We start from the raw sequence: 26,177 nt of genomic DNA, 5'->3' as shown, positions 1-26,177 counted from the left end.
ACTGCTACCAGAGATATTCAGAATAAGGAAGAGGATTTCTAATATTGGTTAGTTCTATGCCAAAAGTTACTTGTATCAATGACCTGGTTGACAGAAGATGATAAAATCAAAGAAATAGAATGCAAAAAGTACAGTATTGAGAGGGAACAGAAGAGAAGGAGGGGTTTTGCTAATGATATTAGGAAATTTGAAGCCAAAAAAGGGTAGAAGTACAGCAAAACCTCACTTAACGCGATTAATTAATCCATAACTTAATGTGCGCTAAGCGAATCACATTAAGTGAATACAATAAACAATAGGAATAATTATAATTCATCCATCAGTTAGTGTAAATTAAAAAAAAAAAAAAAATGTATAATCTATATTAGAGGATAAAATCATCAAAGTTAATAAAAATCAATTACTTGAATCTTTATTTAATGTCTAAACATTTGATTGAGCTACTTTTTTACAAAAAATTAAGTAAAGATGTTTGAACAGTGCTCAACTTCATCTTTCCATACAATTTCCGATAGCTGCCGATCGATTTATCAAGATTTTGGCAGACTTCGAAAGCTTGGTTCCAGGATCAGCATCAAACAAAATTTCCTTAGCATGCTCAATGTGATTGAAAACTAGCTCAAGTTATTTTACAGTTAGCTTCTTAGTCATAACATTCTCTTCTTGTTCACACTCCTTATCTTCTTCTTTGTATGCATGCTGTTCTTCTAGTTGAAGGAGATCATTCCCGCTTAACTGTTCTGAATGGGAATCGAGCATATAGTCTGAACTGTAGACTCACTGTATCCCAGGTCTTGCACAAGCATTGTATTACTAGTGCCATTTTCATGTCTCTTAATGAGTTCCAGCTTTTTCTCTAACATAATTACTTTTCTTCTCTTTTTATTACTGCTGCTTTCTTTATCGGTCATTCTCTTTTCCATATCAGGGGTTGAATATAATAAAGCTTTGTCAGTATATAAATTAAAGCAAAATGAAGAAAAAGTGATTGAGCAAGATAACAGAGTTAGCATGAGAGCTTGCGATGATTGCTTTGAGTAAACTGCCGAGTCTCACTGGCCACCACCCTGGCTACTACATTGACAAGTGGAGCCGCTCTCTTCAGATTGGCGACAAAATATTTCGTGTAACGTAGAAAAATCGCGTTAACTGATTAATCACTCGCTTAGAGTGGGAAATAGTATCATTTCACTCAATCACGCTAACTGATTATCGCACATATCGAATTTGCATTAAGTGAAGTTTTCCTGTATATTGAGAGGACAGAGTTTTTAAGTATATAATTGGTTGCTGCCAGAATCCATAAGGAATAAGGGACAACGAAGACATCATTCATTGCAAAATTAGCATGAGTGTAGGCACAGACAAGAAAGAAGAGTAGCTGAGGAAGTGAGAGAAGGTGAAATTCATACAGTTCCTAAGAGATAATTACCTGAGACAGCATGTAATGGAGTGGACATGAGGTTTGGGCATGCTCGATCTGGTTTTAGCAGTGACCAATCTAGCTGTACTGTCTCTGTTTTGGGAAAGTAATCATGTGGTCTTGACCCAGAAGACTGCTAGACATGAAAAATTTTCTGTTAAGCAGTATACATGAAATTATAAAGCAGGTGATTATGACAAGTTGAGTAGTCCATCTGAAGCAATGCCATGGTGTAAGAATTTGGAAGGAAGGAATGTTTTCAGTCTATGAGAGATGGTCAAGGGATGTCTGAAAAAGGCAATATCAGAGTCTATGCCCAGAGTCAGGAGGATAAATTAAGCAAGAATTAGATAGATGAATAACATCACTAAGCAAGAGTGCAGAAAAAAAAAAGGTGATCAAGGCACAAGCAAGAAGGATAATTGGTATATTAAGAATGGCCAAAGCCAGCCTTAATATACAAATTATGAGAAAACTAGCTGATGAAGTCAAAATAAATCCAGAGGTCTTTGTCTATGTGGCATCTAAAAGGAAGAATGACTATGGAAGGATTACTTTTAAAAGTGCAGATTGTAAGGGTAACAGAAGCAATATGAAATAACTGAATTCCTCAGTGATCATTCTGCAAGTGTGGTGATATTACAGTGCCAGATATAACTGACTGATAGGAGAATATGAGGTTGATGAACTGGAAGTGCTTAGGGTAAGCAGTATTACTGCCATGGAATTAGATGATATGTCAGCCCATGTGTTATGAGAATATGCAAGGGAATTAGCTCCCTATGACCAAGCTGTGGAATTTAAGCCTCAGTTATGGGAATGTGCCAATGGAGTGAAAAAAAAAAGGACAAAACAGTCCTACTGCATAAAGGAGGATCCAAGACAAAAGAAACAAATTTATAGGCCAATCAGTATCTCAGCAGGAGAGATTATGGTAGTGGATAAGATCATAAAAGACAGAAGGCAAGACTGGCTGTACAAGGATATATGTTATGGGGAGCATATGATTTTGTGAATTCCTTACTTTTAGTAATAAGATTACAATTCAGTTTGATAAAGGAAATGGCTACTTAGTGATACTGCTGAACTCTGCAAAGGTATTTGACAGGATTCCACATGGAACTCTGCTTGCATAAATTGGAGGAAATGGGGATGGATATAAAGCTGGTGATTTAGATTAGAGTGGCTAATGGGCAGATATCAAAGATGGTTTATGGGGGAGTTGAGTCCAGGAGAAGGTAGGTGACTAGTGGTGCACACGACAGTAATTGGTCCTCTGCTGATTAGTTTGTACACCAATGATATAGGAAAGGATCTGAGGGGAAATGTTCACTTGTCTGTTGATAATGCATAGTTAGGAAGTGTGATAGTTAATGAAGATAATGTAGAGATCTTGCAGGATGACTGGCAGCAGGTGCAAAGGTAAATGCCTTCTAAATTAACATTGTTGAGTGTAAGGTGAGGCACTTTGGGAATAAGATTATTATTATTATACAGGAACCTCCACGGAGTCCGAAGACTCATCACGGGAGACCCAATCAATCCACACGATCTATCATACCTCTCCTTGAACTCATTAACATAAAAAGCACTCACAACTGACTCAGCACTTGTGAATGAGTGGAATGGCAACCCATTCCACTCATTCACAACTCTCCAAGCAAAAATATAGTCCTCACACTCCCCCCTACTAACCACACCTTTATTCAACTTCCAGGGATGATCCCTTGCTTTGGTCATTCTAGCCAAGTGCTGAAACATTTCCTATAAAAACCCTTTAAGCAACTTAAATGTTTCTATCATATCTCCTCTTTTTCTCCTATCAACTACCTTCTGCAATCCACACACACCTTCAATCTATCCTCATAGGGAACATTCCACAGACCACTCACCATCTTGGTCACTCGCCTGTGAATCCTCTCCACAGCTTCCTCATCCCCAAGAAACCCAGGGGACCAGACTTTAGCACAGTAATCCAGATGTGGATGTGTCAAGGCAGTACAAAGAGGAATAACAATTTCCTTATCTCTACTTGTTAATGTGTTCTTCAATAGCCCAGTAATCTTATGGGCTATCTTAGCAATATGTCCTCTAAACTTTAACTGTCTGTCTACCACCATCTCTAAATCTCTAGCTTCATCTATTTCCTGGAATACATTGCCATCAATGTGATATAAGGCTTGTAATCTATTTATCCCAAAATGCATAACTTTACATTTCTCAACATTAAACTGACAGCCATTAACTTTTGTCCATACTGACAGCCTATTTAAACTGTCCTGCAAGCTCTCCACATTACCTTGATTAACTATTACTCTACCTAATTTTGCAACATCAGCAAACAACTGAATATTTCCTTTCAAGTTATTTCCTATGTCGATTATGTACAAATTAAACAGCAACGGTCTCAGCATTGAACCTTGCGGCACACTACTAGTCTTCCGTTTTCACCTCAATTCTTTCCCTGCATATACCACGTTTTGATATCTGTTCAGCAGTCATCTTCTTATCCACTTAACCAGTGTTATATTCAAATCAATCTGTAACCTGTCAAGACTCCAACATTATCAGATCTTATATTTCTGTCGTCTAAAGCCTTTTCACTGAATCAATCCACCTATAACTTGGTCTTCCTCTGGGTCTTTTTCCTGTCAACCTGCCAGAGAACAATTGTTTTGCTAATCTTTCTTCCCCATTCTGTTTACGTGATCATATCACCTGAGATTAGCTCTGCTAACACATTTCTGGATGCTAATAATGTCAAGTTCTTTCCTAATATCCTTGTTTTTAACATGATAGTTCCATTGATGCCATATGTTCATGCCACTAATCTTTCTCAGGACTCTCATAACTGAGTCTACAGTCTTTGGTCAAGTGTTTTATTTCTAACCGAGCTCTCAGATCCATAAGTTAAAATTGGTTTGAACACTGTCTTGTATACAGCTAATTTACTGTTTTGACTAATTTCTCTCTTATTCCATATAAATTTATTCAATCGACTTCCTACCATACTGGCTTTCTTGATTCTGTTGTCCATTTCCATATTTAATTTACCATCTTCACTAAAAATCGTGCCTAAGTAAGTGAAATGTTATATTTGTTCTATAGGTTCTCCATTCACAATGTGGTTGATATTTTCAATGCTTCTGACTATTTTCATTGTCTTTGTCTTGTTATTGCTGACCTTCACATCATATCTATTACAACAGTTATTCAATTTAGGCAGGGAATCTTGCAGACTTGTACTGGATTTATTTAGAAGTATAACATCATCTGCATAAAGTAAAGAGCTGAGATTAAAACCTCCAATTTTGATATCAGGTTTAATACCACTTTCCTTCATAATGTGATCCATATAGATAATGAATAATAGAGGGGATAATGTACATTCTTGTCTGACACCAGATTTAACATTAAACCACCTTCCTGTACTTCCTTCAATTCTAACTGTTGACTTACAACTCAAATAAAGACTAAGTATTGCTTGATATAATGACCCATTGACATACAACTATAGCATTTTGAATAACTTCTCTCTCTCTTGGCACTTTGTCATATGCCTTGTCCAGATCTACAAAACTTAAATACAGATCTTTATTATATTCCCATGATTTCTCAGCTATTTGTCATAAAGTGAAAATCCTGACAGCCTCTATTTGGCCTGAAACCAGCTTGTTCTTCACCAAGCTTCCCTTCCACAATCCTTCTCAACTGTTTCTCAAGTATACTTGCTTAAATCTCACCAGGAACTCATTAGTGAAATACCTCTGTAATTCTCACATTCAATTTCATTCCCTTTTTTTTTTTTTTTTTTTTGCATATGGGTACTATGAGCTCTACACCAATCATCTGGATTTCGTCCCTCTGTCCAGGCCTTCTGAACTATGCAAAGCAGCCACTGTAAGACTTTTATACCTCCATACTTGAGCATTGCTGGCCAAAAATTATCTATTCTCACTGCCTTTCCATATTTTATGCTTTTGATAGTTTTTTCAAGTATGGATATGTATTCCTGATTGCATGTTTGTTGAGTGTTTTTTACCATGTGCTGTTGACACTGCTTGTTTTATTTAGCAATTTTTCAAAGTAATTACTCCATACATCCAGGATATCTTTTTCTCCAGTTTTCATGTCACCTTTATCATCTCTAATTCCTTTTACACTCTTTCCTCCATTTCTAAGCTTTTCAGCAGCCTCCAGAATATGTTGCCACCTTTTGATATTTATTTTCTATGTTCTTACCAAAGTCTTCCCATGACTTTTGTTTAGCTAGTTTTACACAGTGTTTAGCTTTCTTATATTTGGCTCTGTATTCTCTAAGAACACAAGCTGAGTTATTCATCAGGAAATTGTGATATGCTTTCTTCTTTTCCATTACTGCCTCTTTAACTTCGTGTCCATCATGGACTTCTGATTTTTCTATCCTTGCACACAATGTCACCATATGCCTCTCTGGCTGAATCAATCAGTGTTTTCTTCAGGATTTGCCACTGAATCTACAAGGTTTGGTTCCTGTTCTCAAACTCTTTCATTTTTTCTTGAATAATGTTTGTGTATTTTAGTCTACATTCACATTTGAGAGCTGCTCAACTTTTATTCACTTTAAAACTTTCTTACGAGTTCTTCATTTCAACATGAAATTCAATTTTATCCTGCTCAAGACAAAATGGTGATCATTTCCAATTTCAAATTCCCTTGTACACTAGTGTCGTGCACCATTGAGAAAACATCACTATCAACAAAAACATTGTCAATGAGATCTTTCTTATTCTTTGCCTCTTCTCTCCATGTGAATTTTGCATATTTTTATGTTGGAACATGGTATTAGTAATAACCAGTCCATGTCCTGAGCAGAAATCCAACAGGTATTTGCTATTATTATTAGCTTTGCTCTTTTCTCCAAATTTTCTCAAAATATTTTTGTATGTCTCACAATCATTTCCTACTCTGCAATTTAAATCCCCAACAAAGAGTACCAACTGTTCCTTTTTCATTATGTCAGTTGCCTTCTCTAAAGCATCAAAAAATTCCTCCACTTCTACTTGAGTAGAACCTTCTGTGGGACCATAGGCACAAATAAGTCTCATTGTCCAGTTTCTCATTCTGACATTTGCCCACATCACTCTACTTGATATTGCTTGCTATTCAAGAAGACAGCCATGTATTTAGTGTTGAATACTATAGTTGCTCCTTCTTTTCCCTTGATTGTCATTTGCTGAATATAACATTGTGTATTTATTGTTCAGAAAGATCTCACCAGTTTTTGTCATTTTTGTTTCAGTCATGCCTATTATGCCAATCTGGTACTTATCCACTTCCTCAGATAGCTCCATTTCTTTGCCATTCAGGCTTCTTATGTTGATAGTACCGATCTTTAACTCTGGTGATGTTGAGTTGGGGTTTGTTTTCAGATTTGTTCCAGTAGCTGACTTTTCGCTGTTTGCCCTGGTTCCCTGTGAAAACAATCGGGGCCTTGTTTAACTGGGAAATGTCTCAGAGAGTATAAAATTCTGTCATGTTGTATCATCATTTTATATTGTGGTTTAAGCCAACAAGAATACAATTTGGTCAGCTAAATCCCAAATTGCCAGCCCATTCTCGTTTGTTCAGTATCCAGGTAGTGGTGCACCTAACAGGGTGCACCACAAGAAGGTGAGGACTGGACATGAGGTCAGAAGCCCTGGTTGGCTCTCTGCATTCCTTTAAAGGCTTGACTATTAAATTATTTACGGCACTTACAACGTATACTGGAATATTAATTAAAAGAAACTTTAATAAATACTTCCTATATTTCGGTAATGTCACATTGCCATCTTCATGGGAACATACAAATATGGCATGTGCATGCAGGCCCTACAAAAAGCAAATGAAGCAGAAGATCAGAAACTATTGTTGTTTCTAAAGTCCTAATGCTGCCCCCCCCCCCCCCCCCAAGCAGGCTATATTGGGTTGTCTTGGCCATTGGGCTGATGTTCTCATGATGTAAGTCTCCCAAATTTGCTTTTTGTAGGGCCTGCTTGCACTTGCCATATTTGTATGTTCCCATGAAGATGCCAACGTGACATTGCCGAAATATAGGCAGTATTTATTAAAGTTTCTTTTAATTAATATTCCAGTATATGTTGTAAATTCCTTAAATAATTTAATAGTCATGTGTTTCCAACATGTAAGCCTTTCTACAAGATTTCCTTTAAAGGCTATGGAGAGGTCTCATCCCAGTTATACAGCTTTGACCCTTAAGCACCCCAATTTTTGCATATCATTATTATGAATGCACTTCCAGGGGCTCATTGAGAGGGGGGGGGGGACTTGTTTACTGAAGACAAACTCACACATCTGATAGTAACCCATTCCACATGCTATGAGAATAGAACTGGACCCACATATCCTTACATCATCACCACTAGGCAGTTCCTAGGGATTATCCTGAGTTCTACCTAAACAGCCAAAAACTACAAAAATATTAATCTTAACTATAATGCAAGATTAAGATTCTCGTACTAATTAATATATTTCTATCAATAACTATTTCTCAAACTCTGCAAAACCACACTCCTTTAATCCATCCTCATAGACACAATTCCATATGCTTGTTATCATCTTGGTTCTTCACTGCTGAATCTTTACAACTGTTTCCCCATCTCTTTGGAATACAAGTGACCATATCTGCACACACAGATCCAGATGTGGTCTTATTGAAGCTTTGTAAAGTGGGAAAATAACTTCTTTCTCCTGCATGTTAGTGTTCTCTTTAATAGTGCTGTTATCTGATGTGATAACTTAATCATATCAGATAACTATGTGACAACTAAACTTTAACCCAAGAGTACACAATAACCCACAAGACTAATTTTATTGAATATTTCCAACAAATTCCAATTAATATAAGACTCTGCCTATAACGTCATCCATCTAAAATGCATAACTTCATAACTGGCAACAGTGAACTGATCTGCATTATCACTTGGCCATATAATCAATCAGTTCACAATCAGTTACATTCTTAATCAACTTACACATTATGACCAACTGAGGACAATACTGTTCTATTCCATGGTATTGGTTTCTAGATCGTTAGGATGTTGGCATTGTATGGAAAATAGTAAAACATACATCAATGATACAATATCAGAATGTGTCCCTAGAGTCTGAAGAATAAACAGAGTGGGAGTGAAACAGATGTGCAATCTTATTAAGCAACAGAGTCTTCACATGTGGAAGGAATACAATGTGTGTAAGGATAATATCAGTTGCAAAATTCTAAGGAGCAAGCAAGAAGAGTTTCAACTATTGTATGGAAAGATAAGTGTATCCTGAAAAGAAATTGGCTCCGCAAGCTAAAGATGACCCAACAGAATTATATCATTATGTTGCAAGTCCAAGAAAGAATGAATAACTTTCCTGAGTGCAGATGATATGTGAGTGGCAGATGTAGAAGAGACTGTTCAACTAATGAGCATTCTATTTCATAAAAGCTTTCAATTTGGTGTTATAGAATTTAGAGCTCAATACTAATTCTACACTGAATGGAGAAACTGAGGTGTATGTAGTGGAGGTACCAGAGATGATGCATAAACTTAATAACAATTAGGCAATAGGGGACTAATGGGATATCAATACAGATGCTAAAATGTGTTCAGCTAAACTGATCATGCCTTTGACTAGGCTGTACAACTTGAGTTTCAACAAAGGCAAAATTCCGCAGGAATGGCACAAAGATCACATGTCTAACTATCAACCTATAAGTATCTTTAGAGTGGGAGTGTAGATTTTGGAAAGTTGGTAACATATCACATACAGAAATGGATTGACAGACAATTTATATAATTTACAATAAACAGATATGAGTTTACTAAGGGAAGGTCAAGTTTGAGTAATTTGTTCACATTTTATAATAATAATGTTATGGTTGTGTTATAAAGGGAAATGGATACACTACAATTCTTTTGGACTATGATAAAGTTTTTGAAGGAAAACATTATGGAAAGTTGTTACATAAGCTGAAGGATAAGGGATTATATTAATATCAATATCAAAAAGTGGCATATGGGTGGGAGGGGGGAGTCTGCAAAACTTAAGATAACCAGTAGTATACCCAGTGGATCAGTCCACCGCTATTCAATTTTTACATTTAACTGACACTGCAAAGGATTTGACAGGAGATTATTATTATTGTTCCGGGCAACTCCAAGGAGTTGACAGACTCATCGAGGGAGGACCTAACATCACGTCAAGAACAACTATTCGACATTGACACAATATCTATCATACCTTGCCTTGAACTCATTCACGGTCGTAGCACCCACAACAGACTTTGGAAGCGTATTCCACTCATTCACCACTCTCCAAGTAAAAAACCTAGCTCTAAGTCCCTTGTCAACCATGCTCTTGCCCAGCTTCCATGCATGGCCCCTGGTCTTCCCACCACCAGTCATATTTTCAAAAATATCTTCTGGATCAATCTTATAGAAACCCTTCAGTAATTTGAATGTCTCAATCATATCACCCCTCCTTCGCCTATTGTCCAATCTCCGCAACCCACAAATCTTCAACCTATTCTCATGAGGTTCATTCCACAGACCTTCTATCATCTTGGTCACTCGTCTCTGGATCCTCTCCACTTCCTCCCCATCACGAAAAAACCCTGGTGCCCATAACTGGGCACAGTAGTCCAGATGGGGTCTTATCAAGGCTCGATACAGAGGAACAACAACTTGTTTGTCTCTGCATGTTAAAGTATTTTTCAGAAGCCAAGTGATTTGATGAGCTGATTTAGACACTTGCATTGTGCCCCCTAAACTTCAAGTCCCTATCCACCAACACTCCCAAATCCCTGGCCTCATCAATCTCCTGGAGTACGGTTCCACCAATGCGATATACTGCTGCTATTCTTTTCACCCCAAAGTGCATAACCTTACACTTTGCCACATTAAATTGACATCCATTTTTCCTAGCCCAGTCCTCCAAACTATCCAAATCATCCTGTAAAATTTTGACATCCTGTGCACTCACAATTGCTCTACCCAACTTTGCATCATCAGCAAACAAGTGAACACTTCCTCTCAGATCCTTTCCAATATCATTGATGAACAAATTGAAAAGCAGTGGTCCAAGAACAGAGCCCTGTGGCACTCCACTAGTCACAAGACGTCTTTTAGACTCCACTCCTGAATAAACCACACTTTGATATCTCTCCTTCAACCACCCTCCTATCCATCTCACCAACCCTATATCTATAGCCATCTGCTCCAGTTTACTGATTAGGGTTCCATGTGGTATCCTATCAAAGGCCTTGGCAAGGTCCAGTAGTATCACTGTAAACCCATTACCCCTATCCAGTTCAGCCGTCACTGTGTTATAAAACGTGAGCAAGTTACTGAGGCATGATCTACCCTTCACAAAACCATGTTGTCCCCCATACAATATCCCATTTTCATCTATGCAATCCTGTATTCTTTTCTTGACTAATTTCTCTAAGACCTTGACAATGATTCCTGATATGCTAATCGGTTGGTAATTTACAACAGCAGTCTTGGAACCACCTTTATGCAGTGGAACTATTTTCCCCTCTTTCCACCCCCTCGGGACTAACCCAGACCCGAGACTCAAATTAAACAAAATGGTCAAGGGTACTGACAATTCTTTAGCTGCTTCTCGTACGACACGAGCTGGTATACCATCCAATCCCACGGATGTATTGACATTGAGGTTATGCAATAGACTACTCACCTCCACTTCATTCACCACAATTCCCGTATAATCTACTGGTTTATACGTTTCTGCAATGTCACCACCTGGATGATATATACGTGCAAAGTGCTCACTCAGTAACTCAAATATATCAACTGATACAGTTATCTCCCTACCATCGGAATTCTTTAAAATCATTCTGCCACGTACATTTTTCCTTTTACTTGCAACATATCTAAAAAACTGTTTAGGATTCTCTTGAGCCTGCATGGCCAATGTTCTTTCGTAATCCTTTTTTGCTTTTCTTACCACACTCGTTACCCTTCTGGCCTGCGCTTTATACCGTTCATGTGCCTGCCAGTCACCTTTCTCCTTAAATTACCTCCATAGTTGTTTTTTTTTGTAGCTCAAGCTTAATGGTGTTATTCATCCATTTAACCCCTACTTGATTTATTATTTGGACTCTAGGTATACAGTCAGCCACTGCTTCATGCAAACACTTCTTAACTGCCTTCCATGCACTATCAACTTCTAGTCCTTGTAGTTGTACATGCCATGGCACTGAACCAATCAAACTCCTAAGCTTGTCATACTTTCCAGCCCGATAATTCCACATGTACCCTGTCTTAATTGAAAATTCCACACCTTTAGCCACCTCCTAAGTCAAGACCCTATGATTACTCTCACCAATTGGTGGCAATGTGGTCATATTTGTTACAGCCAAATCCTGAGATGTAATTACTAAATCAAGCACTCTCTGACCCCTAGTATTTTCCATGACATGCTGTCGCAGATAGTTATCCCTTAATAACAGCATAAAATCCAATTCCTTCCTCCAACATGTCCTCTCCTCACTCCAATCAATGCAACCATAGTTGAAATCTCCCATAATAATCACCCTCCTTCCACCCATTTCTTCTATTTGCTTGTGCATACTGTCACCACGATCTTTTCCATCACCTGGTCTATAGCAGCACCCAATTGTATATTTAGTTCTGCTAGCCACAATCTCACACCAAATGGCCTCAAATGTGCTCTTTTCTCTATCTTGCAATTCAACTTCTATTCTCCTTGGCTGTAGCTCATCAGCTATCATCAACAATACTCCTCCCCCCATTTTATTCTCCCTGTCATTCCTGAACACACTATACCCATCACATTCAATTCCACTAGCTATATCATCTACAGTCAGCCATGATTCACTAATACCAATAACCTGTGGTCTGTAAGTGCCAACCATGGCCAGAAACTCTTCCTTCTTGTTCCTAATGCTCCTAGCATTAGTGTACATGAATTTAAGATCCCCATTAGCCCCAACCCCACCTTGATGCCTTATATTAACTATCCCACTCTGATTTGTTGTCCTTATTTGCTTGGGTATATTATATTCATTCATACATTCAACTGCCTCCCTAAGAATTGTATATCTACCCCCCCCCCTTAATAAATCTAGTTTCCCTGAATTTGCACATCCATTACATTCAGCAACACTTTCTCAAGTCTCCTTACACCGTAACCATTCAAATGCAAGCCATCCATCTTATATAGATCCTTTCGCCCATCGAACTCACTCCACACATCTACAAATTCCACACCACTCGTCATACATAACCCACGCATACAGTCATTCGCAATTATGGCCCTCCTTTTAAACATTTCACTGTCATACCCTGGCAAAAGACTAATCATTCTAACTCTCTCACTCTTTTCTTTTGCTACCTCAAACAATTCATTCAGGTCTTCTATCATTTCCATTTTATCTCCTTTCAAATCATTCGTACCTGCCACAACATCATTTCTTTCACCCTTTCCTTTTGCTCTCTAATAGACTCAGTTACATCCTTTATGGTCGCACCAGGTTGGTACGATTTTGTCAAATCCTCTACTAACACACTTCGTACTAACGAGTCTCCATACAGCACTCTATCCTTCATTTTGTTCATTTTCACACTCATATGCCTATTTTTCCTGTCATACTTTTTATTATTGGTTGGTTCATTCAGTCGACTTTTGCTCATATGCTCTAGCTGCTGTTTTGCCTTTTGTATCGCACCATTCAACAACGTGATCTCACTCATTGCATCTGTCTCATCTTTTTTATTCTCTGTAAAACCATTAATACTATCATTCACACTCTCACAATTCTCTGGTACAGCCTCGCCGTTTCTTGTCATATCCCTATTTTCTTCATTCTGAAGTTTGACAAAAATATCACACTTACAATCCAAAATACACTTCAATTCTTCATTCTCCCTACATTTTCTCCACACATTCACTCCTTTATTATCATCTAACCACACTCTGACCGCACTCCGCAAAGCGTACATTTCACAGATAGTACACTGAATCATCTCCTTTACACTACCATTCTTGAAAGAAGATGGTGAACCATCATTACTGGCCGCCATTTTCCTTCATACTGGAGCCATTACTAGTAACGTATTTTATCAACTTATAAATTAGAAACACCAAAAACACACAAACAGATGCACTAAGATACACAAGGCAAACAAAACTACGCAATATTAAAGTAAATTTATCAACGATAACTGAAAATAACGCTTATCTTTTCTGGAGCTTTCACGAACATTACACACTATGAATCCCTCTAGCGGCGACTTCCTGACATAGATTATGTTATAAAACACTTTAGTACACTAATAAAACTACAATAATATACTAAAATTACACAATTAAATCTAACAAAATATTAATAAATCAACAAAAATCACAACTCTTTCAGGAGCTCTCCGACAGTACGTCCTTTCACCAGCCAGCCTCGACACCAAACCCAATAAGATACACAGCTATTTGCTGGTGATTCAAAGATAGGGAGCATCAGGAATGCAACTGATATATAGTATGAAAATTTCGTGGTGCCCAAGGGCACCACAGTGCACAGTTTGGGAACCACTGCTTTAAATGCTCTTAAAAAATCTCACTTCTGCAGCTTTTATTTTACTTTCACAACTTGTGTTGTGAAAGTAAACTCTATATGGAAAACAACCAAGTAAGGATAAAGGTAACCGATTAGGAATTGTGAACATTTATTTATTTTTTATTATGATCTAAGGAATCTTAGATCATAATAAAAAATATATCAATAAAAAGGGTTTTATTAATTAATTTTTTTTGAGCTCATAATGTTCAATATCTAGAAAGGGATTATAATTAAAATAAGTACTGAAATTATCTTTGTGCTAAGCATGAATTTAAATAACTGTGAATATGACTTATGTCTGATATTTTAAAAAATATAAATGAATATTGTTATATTCCTTATATGCAGTAATATATCCACTATATATACGTATCTGTTTATATTCAAAAAATAAATAAATAAAATAAAATATTAATAAGAGGAGCTTTTAAGCACTGGGTAGTCTCTATGGTTGTAAAATATAAAATATAGTAAAATACTGGTACCAGGGTTAGCCAAGCGGTAGAAAGTATCTGAATGTAAAATAGATTCCCATCTACCATTTTTAGTGGCATCTTTTTATAATTAATCATTAGATATCAAAATTAAAAAATTAGATATTAAATGTATATGCATATATGCTACCTGCAGGATGAACAGAATCAAAGAATATAGGAGAAGTAAACATATTTTTGCAAAGTTGAAAAGAAATCAGTGAAGTTAGAACTAAGACCATGTTTGTTTGAGAAGATCAGAAATGTTTAGCAGGTTTGATTTTTTTCCCAGCATTCAATTTTTTTAAATTTCATCCACCTCCTCCGTAATTTGTAACCTCAGTAGTATCAAGCACCAGTAAGATTATTCGATAGCTAACCTAGAGGTCAGCTATTGAATAATCTTACACCACATCTAGTGTCATCATGTTCATATACTCAGTGTGTTGTCTTCAGAATAACATTTTAAAGCTACTTTCTGCGAGTAGCTTTAAAGAGGTTTATAAACTGTTCACTCTTAAGTTTTGGGTTTCCTATGATGTTTAAATGTAATTCTGAAAACATAACCTATGTTAAATGTTGAAAGAAATGGGAGGAAAAAATAAACTGCATTTTGATATTGAATCTGATATTTGGCATTCATAGCAAAAAACATATCTCAAGCAATGAAATATTTTGAATAACCTTTCAATATGGTTATTTGGTTTATCTATTCTGTAGATATATTTATCTATTCTTTACTGGACAGACAGTTCTCTGATTTCTTAATGGGATTGAAATCAAGTGCTTTCAAACCGGAGAAATAAATAAAATTTTATATACATCACAAATCAAAAGAATATCTTAAGGCTCACTGCAGTGACTTCATCTTCTTGCATTCTGGGAATCAGTGTTATTTCACCCAAGTCTTAAAAAGGTTAGTGATTGATAATTAGTAAAATGCTGGTTGTAAAATATAAAATATAGTAAAATACCGGTACCAGGGTTAGCCAAGCGGTAGAAAGTATCTGAATGTAAAACAGATTCCCATCTACCATTTTTAGTGGCATCTTTTTATAATTAATCATTTTATCAAATTATTTATCTGTTTAATTTATTAAATTAATTTTGTTACATTACTATGCATGTATTATTCAATCTGACAAATTTGATCAAATATTGACCATACAGTTGGAACGAACTTATAAACACTGAACTATCAATAACATCATGTTTACTGAAACAAAATACTGAACCATACCAAATGTTTTATTGGTTACCAAAGACAGTTAACTGATACCGTAAACATTCGAATTCATGTCATTAATTTCATTTTAACATATAAAATTGTAAACTCACTGTTCAGGCACATAAATTCCAAGAAAGAGCATTTCATCTTTAAACTTTTCTTTATTGTTGCACAATGGGCATTTGAAAAAATATCCAGCAGAAATTGCTTGTTTCTGCAAATGGAAATAACCTTTACTCATAAACTATAAACATCAGGTAAAGAAAATAACATTAAAATTTTCAGTAATGATAATAATGCAAAACAGTAACAACTAGAAATAAGATTTATTAATTCATCTTCTAGTTATAACATCATTTGTCAGGTCAGAACACCCCCCCCCCCACCAGAAACTATATTAAATTACAAATACCGGTGGTACCAGGGTCAGCTAAGCGGTAGAAAGTATCTGAATGTAAAACAGATTCCCATCTACCATTTTTAGTGGCATCTTTTTATAATTAATCATTTTATTAAAAGAACAGTATAATTCTTACTTTTTTTTATAAATTTTAATGAAATAATTTAAAATGCAAACTATTAATTACAACAAATAATATATAAGGAAACGAACAGAGACATTTCCTTAGTTATTACTAAAACATGCCTTATCAAAAAAAAAAAAAAAAAAGTATGTTTTATACATTCTTTTAAACTGACATCATCATGATGAATGTAAGTTTTATTGGTATTTAAGTCTTGTACATCAGTACTTAACTTTTGTAGATTACCTGATCGGTATTTAAAATTCATACATTTATTTAAAAGTATTTCAGTTTTGTAGATAAGGAAAATGCATGTGACCAGATGCTAAAAAAACATTATTTGAAACATTACAATTACATGATATAAAATATACTTAATCTATATTTGATTCGCAAGTAACTGGTTACAGCTAAAGACAGTTTGATGTAAAATCAGGTTTGAGACAAGGGTGGACAATATCTCTACTGTCATCCATCATTTATATGGATCACATTATGGAGAAAAGTGACATTAGGAATGATATCTAAACTGGAAAAATTCAACACAACTCTTTAGGAGTATTTAAAGGTATTTCAGAGCATAAATACATGACATATACATACATACATGCTATACTTTTAACACGTTCACATGAGGGTGATTGAGGTCTCTTGCCACTACCCATCTGGCAGGACAAGAGAAAACACAGTGCCCTGAAGCAATTTCTTGTTTGCATATCTGCATATACATCACATATCACAACGGGTTCTTCAATTGTAACCAAATCAGTGTGGGGGGGAGGGAATGTTTCTTTTCTTTTTATTTTTTTTCCTGGATATATTAGAAAACAATAAGTAAAGAGAATGCTTTATTGGATTAGTATATTTGAAATGCTAAAAGACGTAAAGAATGGCATATATAAGGGAGAGAAAGAATAGGTGCGAATAGAAATAACAATTTCTATTCACATATTTCTGTTCATATAATATCACAAATATATATTATTAACATTTTGTAATATTATATATGTGCACGTGGGGTGAATGACATGCATACTTTTGCATTCATGATGAACATAAAAAAATTATGAGGAGAGGAACGGGATTTATTTTCTAAATATAACTAACCAATAATAAATGGTGGCTGTGTACATTGGTACCTATAAGGAGGAGCTAATCCAGTGAACTAATAATGATCAACAGGTGACTCATCAAAGCATGGCAGAAATATATGTGGGTTGATGAAGCAGCAAATCATTTTGTACTTGAGTGTCGTGCTTGTTGTGTGTACTTCTTTCTGTTTTATTTACTTGCTTTGTTTTCTAATAATTTTTCTTTTATTTATTTATTAAAAGAAAATTTATATTTATATTCATATTGATGGTTAGTGCACACTTTTTACATAATAATATATGCAGAAATAATTTCCGAATATCAATGGAATTTTCCACACTATTTCAAATCTTACATTCATTACATTTTTTTTAACCCCTTTTTGTCAATGGCTCTTCTGTCAATAATAGATGTATCACATGTGCTAGTATTCTGTTGGAGATGAATGGATGCAGTTCACTTCTTATATACATAGCAAGATTCATTTTCATTCAGTAGCAGATAAATTTTTACGTTCTATGTCTGTGCTTTCCAAAGAATAGAATAAAAATGCTCCCATAGTGTGAAAAAATAAATAAAAAATATATCTGCCTACATGCACCATACTTCAGATGCAAGAAAAATGAGTGCTTTTTCTTTTATTGTTACTTTTATTGAGAACTTTTATTGTTAAAAGACCATAAGATTTAATGATTACAAATACAAAGAGCCAACAAGTTTCACTAGCCACTGTCTAGCATTTTCAAGGCTGTACTGGTGTGAAAACAAATGCATCAAGTTACAGTACTTTAGTAACTGTACCGTTACATTTGATAATTTGTGTTTGATGGCTTGCATGCATTCGAATGCTTCAGTCAGAATCCGGTACATGACCACGTGTTGTGTAGTTTTTCGCATATTGTAGTTCTGTTGAGCTGAGAGAATTGATGAGATATTTCCACGTCTTTAAGAATAGCACCTTGATTTCTATTTAAATTATTGTCTGTGCATAGCACCACTGCTGCTTCTTTGAAAGTTCTGTGTTTGTAGTCATTCTCGATGTAGGGCATAGAACTGTTTTTTCCAATCTATAACGTGATTTGATGTTGAGAAATGATGAGCTAAACCAGATGTGATGATTCTATTGTGATTGACATCCCCCACGTGTTCCTTCTGTCTTATTTCAAAACTTTTAGAGGTCTGTCCAATGTAAGAAAGGCCACACGTGCATGGAATTTCGTATACTCCAGGAAATTTGAACAAAGATACCTCATCTTTGGGAAATCTTAAGACTTGCCTGATCGTGGTAGTTGGTTTAAAAACCACTCTGATGTTATGAGCTTTTAACATTCACGCCAATTTTGTGGAAACTGAATTAACATATGGAATGACAGCTGTGGACACATATTGGGACTCCATTCCACATTGTTGGGGGTTGTCTTTAAAAAGCAATTTGTTTAAAATGTTAAAAGGATATCCATTCAGAGATAGAGTGTTAGCTATTTATGACAGTTCTTTCTGTACATCTCCTTCTTTCAAAATAGACCTTAAGGCTCTATTACGGAGCATATGAATGATGCTGTGTTTTTGTGATCTATGATGGTTAGACAATGGACAGTTGAACATTGTTATCTTCTCTCCTCACTAGTGTGTCAAGGAAGGGTAGTTCTTTTTTCTTTTCCAGTTCCACAGTGAATTTGATCTTATTATGTAGTGAATTGATTTTATTAAGAAACATGAGAAGGTTTTATGGAAAAACTTGAAAAGGATATTTTTTCCACCATTTCACCTAAACCGTCGATTTGGTGGAGATATGTCGATGATGTGTTCATCATCTGGAAAGATACCATGGAAAACCTTTGGAAAACCAAAGCACATCTCTCACTGACGAGACCTCAATAAAGGTCGAAAGTGGTCTGGGTAGTGGCCCTTCCTTTAATGCATAGCATTATACATGTCCGCAAGGAGTTGTGCTTTGTATTATGAGAGATAGAGGCAAGGAGTGATGAGTGCTTGGTTTGCCTTTACCATGAGTTTCCTCAGTCCTGAAGATACTTCAGGAGCAAACTTTGTTTGCTTACACTTGGATAAAGGATTAAACTAAATTTATTATAGTCTAACCAAGTGGAAAATAAACTTCCAACATGATATCAAACCGAGTAAATCGTCAATCAAACAGTGTATATATATATATATATAATAATATATATATAAAAGTATATATATATTTGAACTGTTCATTTTTGGTCTAAGCTGTTAAAATACTTCAGGCGCAAACTTTGTTTGCTTACACTTGGATAAAGGATTAAACTAAATTTATTATAGTCTAACCAAGTGGAAAATAAACTTCCGACATCTTTCTCTAAATCCAGAGTAATTAGTAATAAGGTGGTACACCTTTTGGCAACTCGTATAGGTAAATATGACTTATCCATTGCTTCTGCCTTAGTATCACCACTTCTGGCTCCCTCAATAAAGGTCGAAACCAGTCTGGGTAGTAGCCTTTTCCTTAATGCATTATGAGAGATACTGAGACAAGGAGTGATGAGAGAGTTTGGTCCACCTTTACCACGAGTTGCCTCAGTCCTGAAGATACTTCAGGTGCAAACTTTGTTTGCCTACACTTGGATGGGTTATTCTAAATCAAATATTTAAGTCTAAATTCAGAGTAATTTAATAATAAGGTGGTACACCTTTTGGCAACTTGCATAGGTAAATATGACATATCCATTGTTTCTGCCTTAGTATCACCACTTCTGGGTCTGGCTCCCACTGATGACCTCAATAAAGGTCAATGAAGACCTCAATGAAGGTCGAAGTAGTGGTCTGGGTAGTGGCCCTTCCCTTAATTCATAGCATTATACATGTCCACAAGGAGATGTATTTTGCATTATGGGAGATACTGAGACAAGGAGTGATGAGAGCTTGGTCCACCTTTACCACGAGTTGCCTCAGTCCTGAAGATACTTCAGGCACAAACTTTGTTTGCTTACACTTTGATATCATATTTAAAAAATTTTAATGACTAGAACCGAGGTTTGAATAAAAAAAAACTTTAATTACACTACTAGTTTTGTTGAAACCAAAACTTCATCAGGTTGTGAGATAAACATATAAATACTAGTAACCAATCTAAAGGAATTAGTTTTTTAAAACATAGAGTAATGTATCTAACGCTGAAAAGAATAAAGGCTAGAGTTTAAATAGAAGAATGAACTCTGACTGTACATGCGTGTGTATAAGGTCTCGAGAGTGCCAATATTGAATGGAGGAGCTGTGAGAGTCTGGTAGACTGTAGCTTAGGTTGTTATATGGACAGGATTGATAACTATCTCTTTACATTGAGAGTTTCATCCCAGAGTATCTGATGTGGAAAACCTGCGTCATTTGAGTTCACTGAAAATAACACATGACTGGACAAGGCACTGGCCCGAGTTCTATTGTAGGTAATGTCTCACTGGTGCTCCTCTAAACAGAGTTTGATAGATTTCTCCGTTTGTCTGAAGTATGGCTTACACGGTTGCAAAGAATCTTATAAACACTAGGATATTTAAGATTATTGTGTTCGAGTTTTAGGACGACTTAAGATGGAACGAAGTTTAGTAGGGCTGTGAAGAACATCTTGATATTATATTTCTTCAGAATTTTAGCCAATTTTGGAGATAAAGAACTGATATATGGCAAAGAAATGCTGCCCTTAGAAGTAGTGGTGTCTTCAAAATGTTGTGGATGAGGGCTGAACAGTAATCTGTCTATAGTTTTCTTAGATTATCCATTAAGTTTAAATGTAACCTGATGATGTTTAAGTTCATTATGAAGTTCCTCTTCATCTAAGAGAACAGACCTAGCTCATTGACCTAGAGTGGAGATGATACCCAACTTCTGTGGAGGAAAATGGTGAGAGTCAGCATGAAGGTACTGTCATTATGTGTCAGATTTCTTGGATATCAAAGTAAAACAGATGGCTGAACATCACAAATTTTCTATTTTCAGAAATTTCTATTAGTTGTTTAATCTCAACACCTGATGAAGTCTTGGTTTAGATGAAACTAGTAGTGTAAAGTTTTTTTTATTCAGACCTTGGTTCTAGTCATTAAATTTTTTTACATATTTGGCGCGCACACACACACAGGAAGTAGACGTGGAAAAGTCCAAATGGAAAAACTAGTGAAATTGATTTTATCCTCAGTAATAAGAAAAACATCTTTCAAGACTGCTCTGTTATAAACACCTTCAACACTGGAAGTGACCATCGTATGGTACGCAGTAAAATTCAAATAAACTGCCAAAAAGAAAGAAGAGAAATGTTTCAAAGATCAAAGCAAAATGTAATGTACACAAACTCAACATTAAAAAAGATATATTCCAACATGATCTGATTATGGATTTCTGATGGATCAACAATGCTGATCCATCAGAAAGTAATGACATTATTACCCAAAACCTTTTACAATGCTCAATTGAAATAGCTGGTACCACAGAACAGAAACAAGACAAAATGTCTGAAGAAACAAAGAGAAATGAATCAATCAAATAACCTACAGAATAAAATTGAATACACTGAATCGTGCAAAAATCAGAAAACGTATCACAGAAGAAATAAGAAAATTCAATTGTAAATTCATACAACAAACAATTGAAAACAAACATAGTCTCAAAAAAGCCAAACAGTAATTGATGAACAGCAATAAACATATGGTTGCTTGGTCCCTTTTGCAGTCAAACTACAAGAGAGACCATAACCACAGATAGATATGCCATAACAAAAAGACTTGAAGAATTTTACTCAGTATTATATCAGGATGATGAATTAAATTTAGAAGACAACTACAAAATAGCTGAAGTACCACAGATTTTACCAGAAATTATTTGAAGCATCCAAAGCTTGCAAAATGGAAAAACTACAGGTGAGGATGGAGTTATAGCTGAACTTCTAAAAGCAGGTGAAGAAATGATCTACAAACTCTTGGCAAAACTATTTACTTTATGCTTGAAGAAAAATAATGTACCAAGAACATGAAAGAAGGCTACCCTAATTCTGATACATAAAAAAAGGTGAGGTAGAAGACTTGACGAACTTCCAACCCATCAGTCTATTATCAGTAGTTCACAAAGTGTTTACAAAAGTCTTAGCTCATATGCTTTGTACGACACTAGACCTAGCACAACCAAAAGAGCTGACAGGCTTTCGAAGTGACTTTAGTACAATGGACCATATTCAAGTTGTACAACAGATTATTGAATGGTGTAATGAATATCAGTTACCATTATGTCTTGGTTTTATTGACTATGAGAAAGCCTTTGATTCAGTAAAAATTTGTGTAATACTTAAAGCATTACGAAACCAACAAGTGGAGGAGCCATACGTCAGGAGACCATCAAATCAGCATACACAAATGCCACAGCAGCAGCATTTCAATGGAAACATGTCTACTGTGGAAATACAGAGAAGTATACGATAGGGTGACACAATATCTCCAAAATTATTCACAGCATGCCTAGAAGAAATATTCAAACTTCTTGATTGGGAAGGGAAAAGTCTGAAGACAAATGGAAGATGCTCCAAATAACTTCTGGTAAAATCTGTGGTACTTCAGCTATTTTGTTGTCTTCAATTGCTCATGAATTACAGACTCATATCCATGAACTCCAAATTCTAGCATAACAGCTGGCCTAAAGATAAACCTAAAGAAGACCCAAGTTATTATTATTATTATTATTACTATTATTCAGGCCTCCATGGAGTCAAGAGACTCATCGTGGGAGATCCTTCCTAGGAAACACAAAGCTTATCATACCACTCCTTGAACTCATCGACCGTTCTTGCTCAATAGCTCAAAAGTTATGAAAATCAATAATGAGGAAATTAAACAAGTAGATCATTACATATACTTAGGACAACAGATATCAATGGAACAAAATATCATGGATGAAATTAAAAGATGCATGATGCTTGGGTGGAAAGCATTTGGAAAAGTAGATTCAATATTCAAAAGGCAACTACTATTATGCCTGAAGAGAAAAGTTTTTAACCAATGTATTCTTCCTATATTGACATATGGCTTGTGAAACATGGACATTAAATGCAAAGGAAATTCAAAAATTAAGAACAACACAAATTAGTATTGAAAGAAGTATGCTTGGTATCACAAGACGGGATCATGGATAAGGAATCAAACCAAGTCTCTGACATCATAGGAAGAGTGAAACATCTGAGGTGGCAATGGGCTGGGAATATTGCTTGAAGACCGTGTGGGAAGGCTCATGTGTTTGTCGTACATGTTGTTTATTTTTAACGGTATAGATGAGAACACAGACTGATAAGAAAATAACTATTTATTAACTTATTGCAGATATTTTGCTGGTATTCTATCCAGCATCTTCAAAGCACAAAACCAGTTTGTCACAGTACATGAGACAACAACAATCCAGTACAACACAAAGACTGAAGTCCTAAATAGGTGCCATCTATGTTGAAAAACAAAAAAAAATAACTTGTTGAGGTTTGGAGTATGTTTCAAGGCTTCTGTTGATTCTAGGAACAACCTCTCTGACTTATAAAAGCTTCTGTACAGCAGTTTTGTTTTTCTCCCATTGATCCTGTGTGCAGGGTCATCTAAAGCATGGGTGTGCTAGACCTGACTTGCCATAGTAGTAGTGCCTGATGTATTTTTTATGTTAAAAAATACACTGAGAAAATACTGAAAAATCCTTCACTGAGAAGGATGTCCACAGTTCTTCCTGTCTATCTTCCTGTGTGGGCATGATGTGCTTGCTTTTTAGCCACATGGCCCAGAGACATTGGATACATTCTTAGCACATTTAAATATCCACCACGCAAAAATCCACTTTACAATGGAACTGGAAGCTAATGACTGTTTGCCCTTCCTGGATACACTAATCCAGGATACGATTACACCATTATCCATCTCAACAATATGGTATCCTATAAACACTAACCCACAAAGCTAGAGCGATTTGTTCCAATGACATTGCTCTCGCTGCTAAACTCACTCACTTATGTCACACCTTCTTGGCCAATGGCTATAATCTCCATAAGAAAGACAAAATACTAAATGCTTCCCAGAAATCCCTCCCCCCACTGTCTACCACAGAAGACTACAACAAAACTGTCACCACATCTTTAAGGCACATCCGAAAAGATATCTAAAGTGCTTAATAAACATCAACTATGCACAGTATTTAAACCGTATGTGAAATTGGCAACTCTCATCCATTCACCCAAGGACAGAATCTCTCATTTATCACATTCAGGAGTCTACACAGTGGCATGTTCTTGTGATCGAGCTTAAACTGTGGACATCCTATTCAGTGAAAACATAAAAAATACATCCGGTCAGGTCTAGCAGACCATGCTTTAGATATCCCTGCACGCAGGATCAATGGGGAAAAAGCAAAACTGCTGTACAGAAGCTTTTATAAGTTAGAGAGGTTGTTCATGGAATCAACAGAAACCTTGAAACATACTCCAAACATCAACAAGCATGGATGTAAAAATTTGCCAAAGATTTGGGAGACAGTCACCATAAGACCAAATTAATACCTGTTTTCTCTTTCTGTTTTTTTTTTTTTTTAAACATAGATGCCGCCTAATTCGGTCTTTGTGTTGTACAATTGTTCAAACTAGTCCCATTGTTATACCAGATTGTTCTTATCTCGCGTACTGTGACAAACTTCTTTTGTGCTCTGAAGAGGCTGGATAGAATATCAGCAATAAGTTAATAAATAGTTATTTTCTTGAAATAACTATTTGAAAAATAATCAACAAGATGAACGATGGACAAAAGAAGTACTGGATTGGATTCCAAGAGAGGAAAAACAACCACAACACTGACCTAAATCACGATGGACTGATGATAACATCAGATTTGCAGAAGTGACATGGAAGGGTCTTCATCCAGAAGTGGATCGATAATAGCTGATGATGATGATACATATATATATGCAGTTGACCCTGCATATATATATCATCATATGAAGAACACAGGTTTGAACTGCGTGGGCCCACTTATATAAGGGTTTTTTTTTTTTTTAATAAATATATTGGAAAATTTTGTAGATTTTTGACAATTAGAAGAAACTCGCAGACGAACCATGTAGTTAGAAATATCAAAAAAATTAAGAAAAAGTTATGTCATGAATGCATAAAATATATGTAGATACTTGTCTATTTTATCATTTCCTGTCAAAAAATATAGCATCATCTTCGTCATCAAATTCCTGACATGTACCCTCAAGAAGTGTACAAAATATGATAATACTACATGAAAACCTTATATCATTACTAACTTCCTATCTACAATTTTCCTCCAAATCAACCTGTAAACTGTCAAGACTCACATTATCAGATCTTATATTTCTGTCTTCTAAGACACTTTTTACTGTATCAACCCACCTATATCTTGGTCTTCCTCTGGGTCTTTTTCCTGACAACCTGGCAGTGAACACTTGGTTTGCTAATCTTTCCTCTCCCATTCTGTTTAAGTGATTATATCACCTGAGAATTAGCTATGCTAACACATTCCTGGATGCTAACAATGTCAAGTTCTTTCCTAATATCCTCGTTTTTAATATGATATTGCCATTGATGCCATTTGTTCACGCCCCTAATCTTTCTCAGGAATCTCTTATCTGCGGTCTCTAGTCTTTGGTCAAGTATTTTTTTCTTACCCAGCTCTCAGAACCATAAGTTAAAATTGGTTTGAACACTGTCTTGTATACAGCTATTTAGTGTTTTGACTAATTTCTCTGTTATTCTATATAAATTTATTCAGTTGACTTCCTACCACTAAGAAATATAAACACA

At 35.7% G+C, this 26,177-nt stretch overlaps 1 protein-coding gene across 2 annotated transcripts in view; it reads right to left on the bottom strand.

The window, feature by feature from the left end:
• Positions 1 to 26,177, bottom strand: part of LOC150102729 (uncharacterized) — a 253,287-nt gene that overhangs the window by 82,044 nt on the left and 145,066 nt on the right. For both annotated transcript variants that reach the window (XM_090399201.1, XM_090399202.1), the window contains one exon: positions 15,866 to 15,969. In XM_090399201.1, coding sequence (XP_090255327.1) covers positions 15,866 to 15,969 — 104 coding nt within the window. The remainder of the gene's footprint in view (positions 1 to 15,865; positions 15,970 to 26,177) is intronic.

Source organism: Typopeltis vanoorti, chromosome 10 (genome assembly GCF_054136105.1).
Source record: "Typopeltis vanoorti isolate ZY-2024b chromosome 10, IOZ_Tvanoo_1.0, whole genome shotgun sequence".
Classification (NCBI taxonomy): domain Eukaryota; kingdom Metazoa; phylum Arthropoda; class Arachnida; order Uropygi; family Thelyphonidae; genus Typopeltis; species Typopeltis vanoorti.
This window is presented reverse-complemented; position numbering and strand designations above follow the sequence as displayed.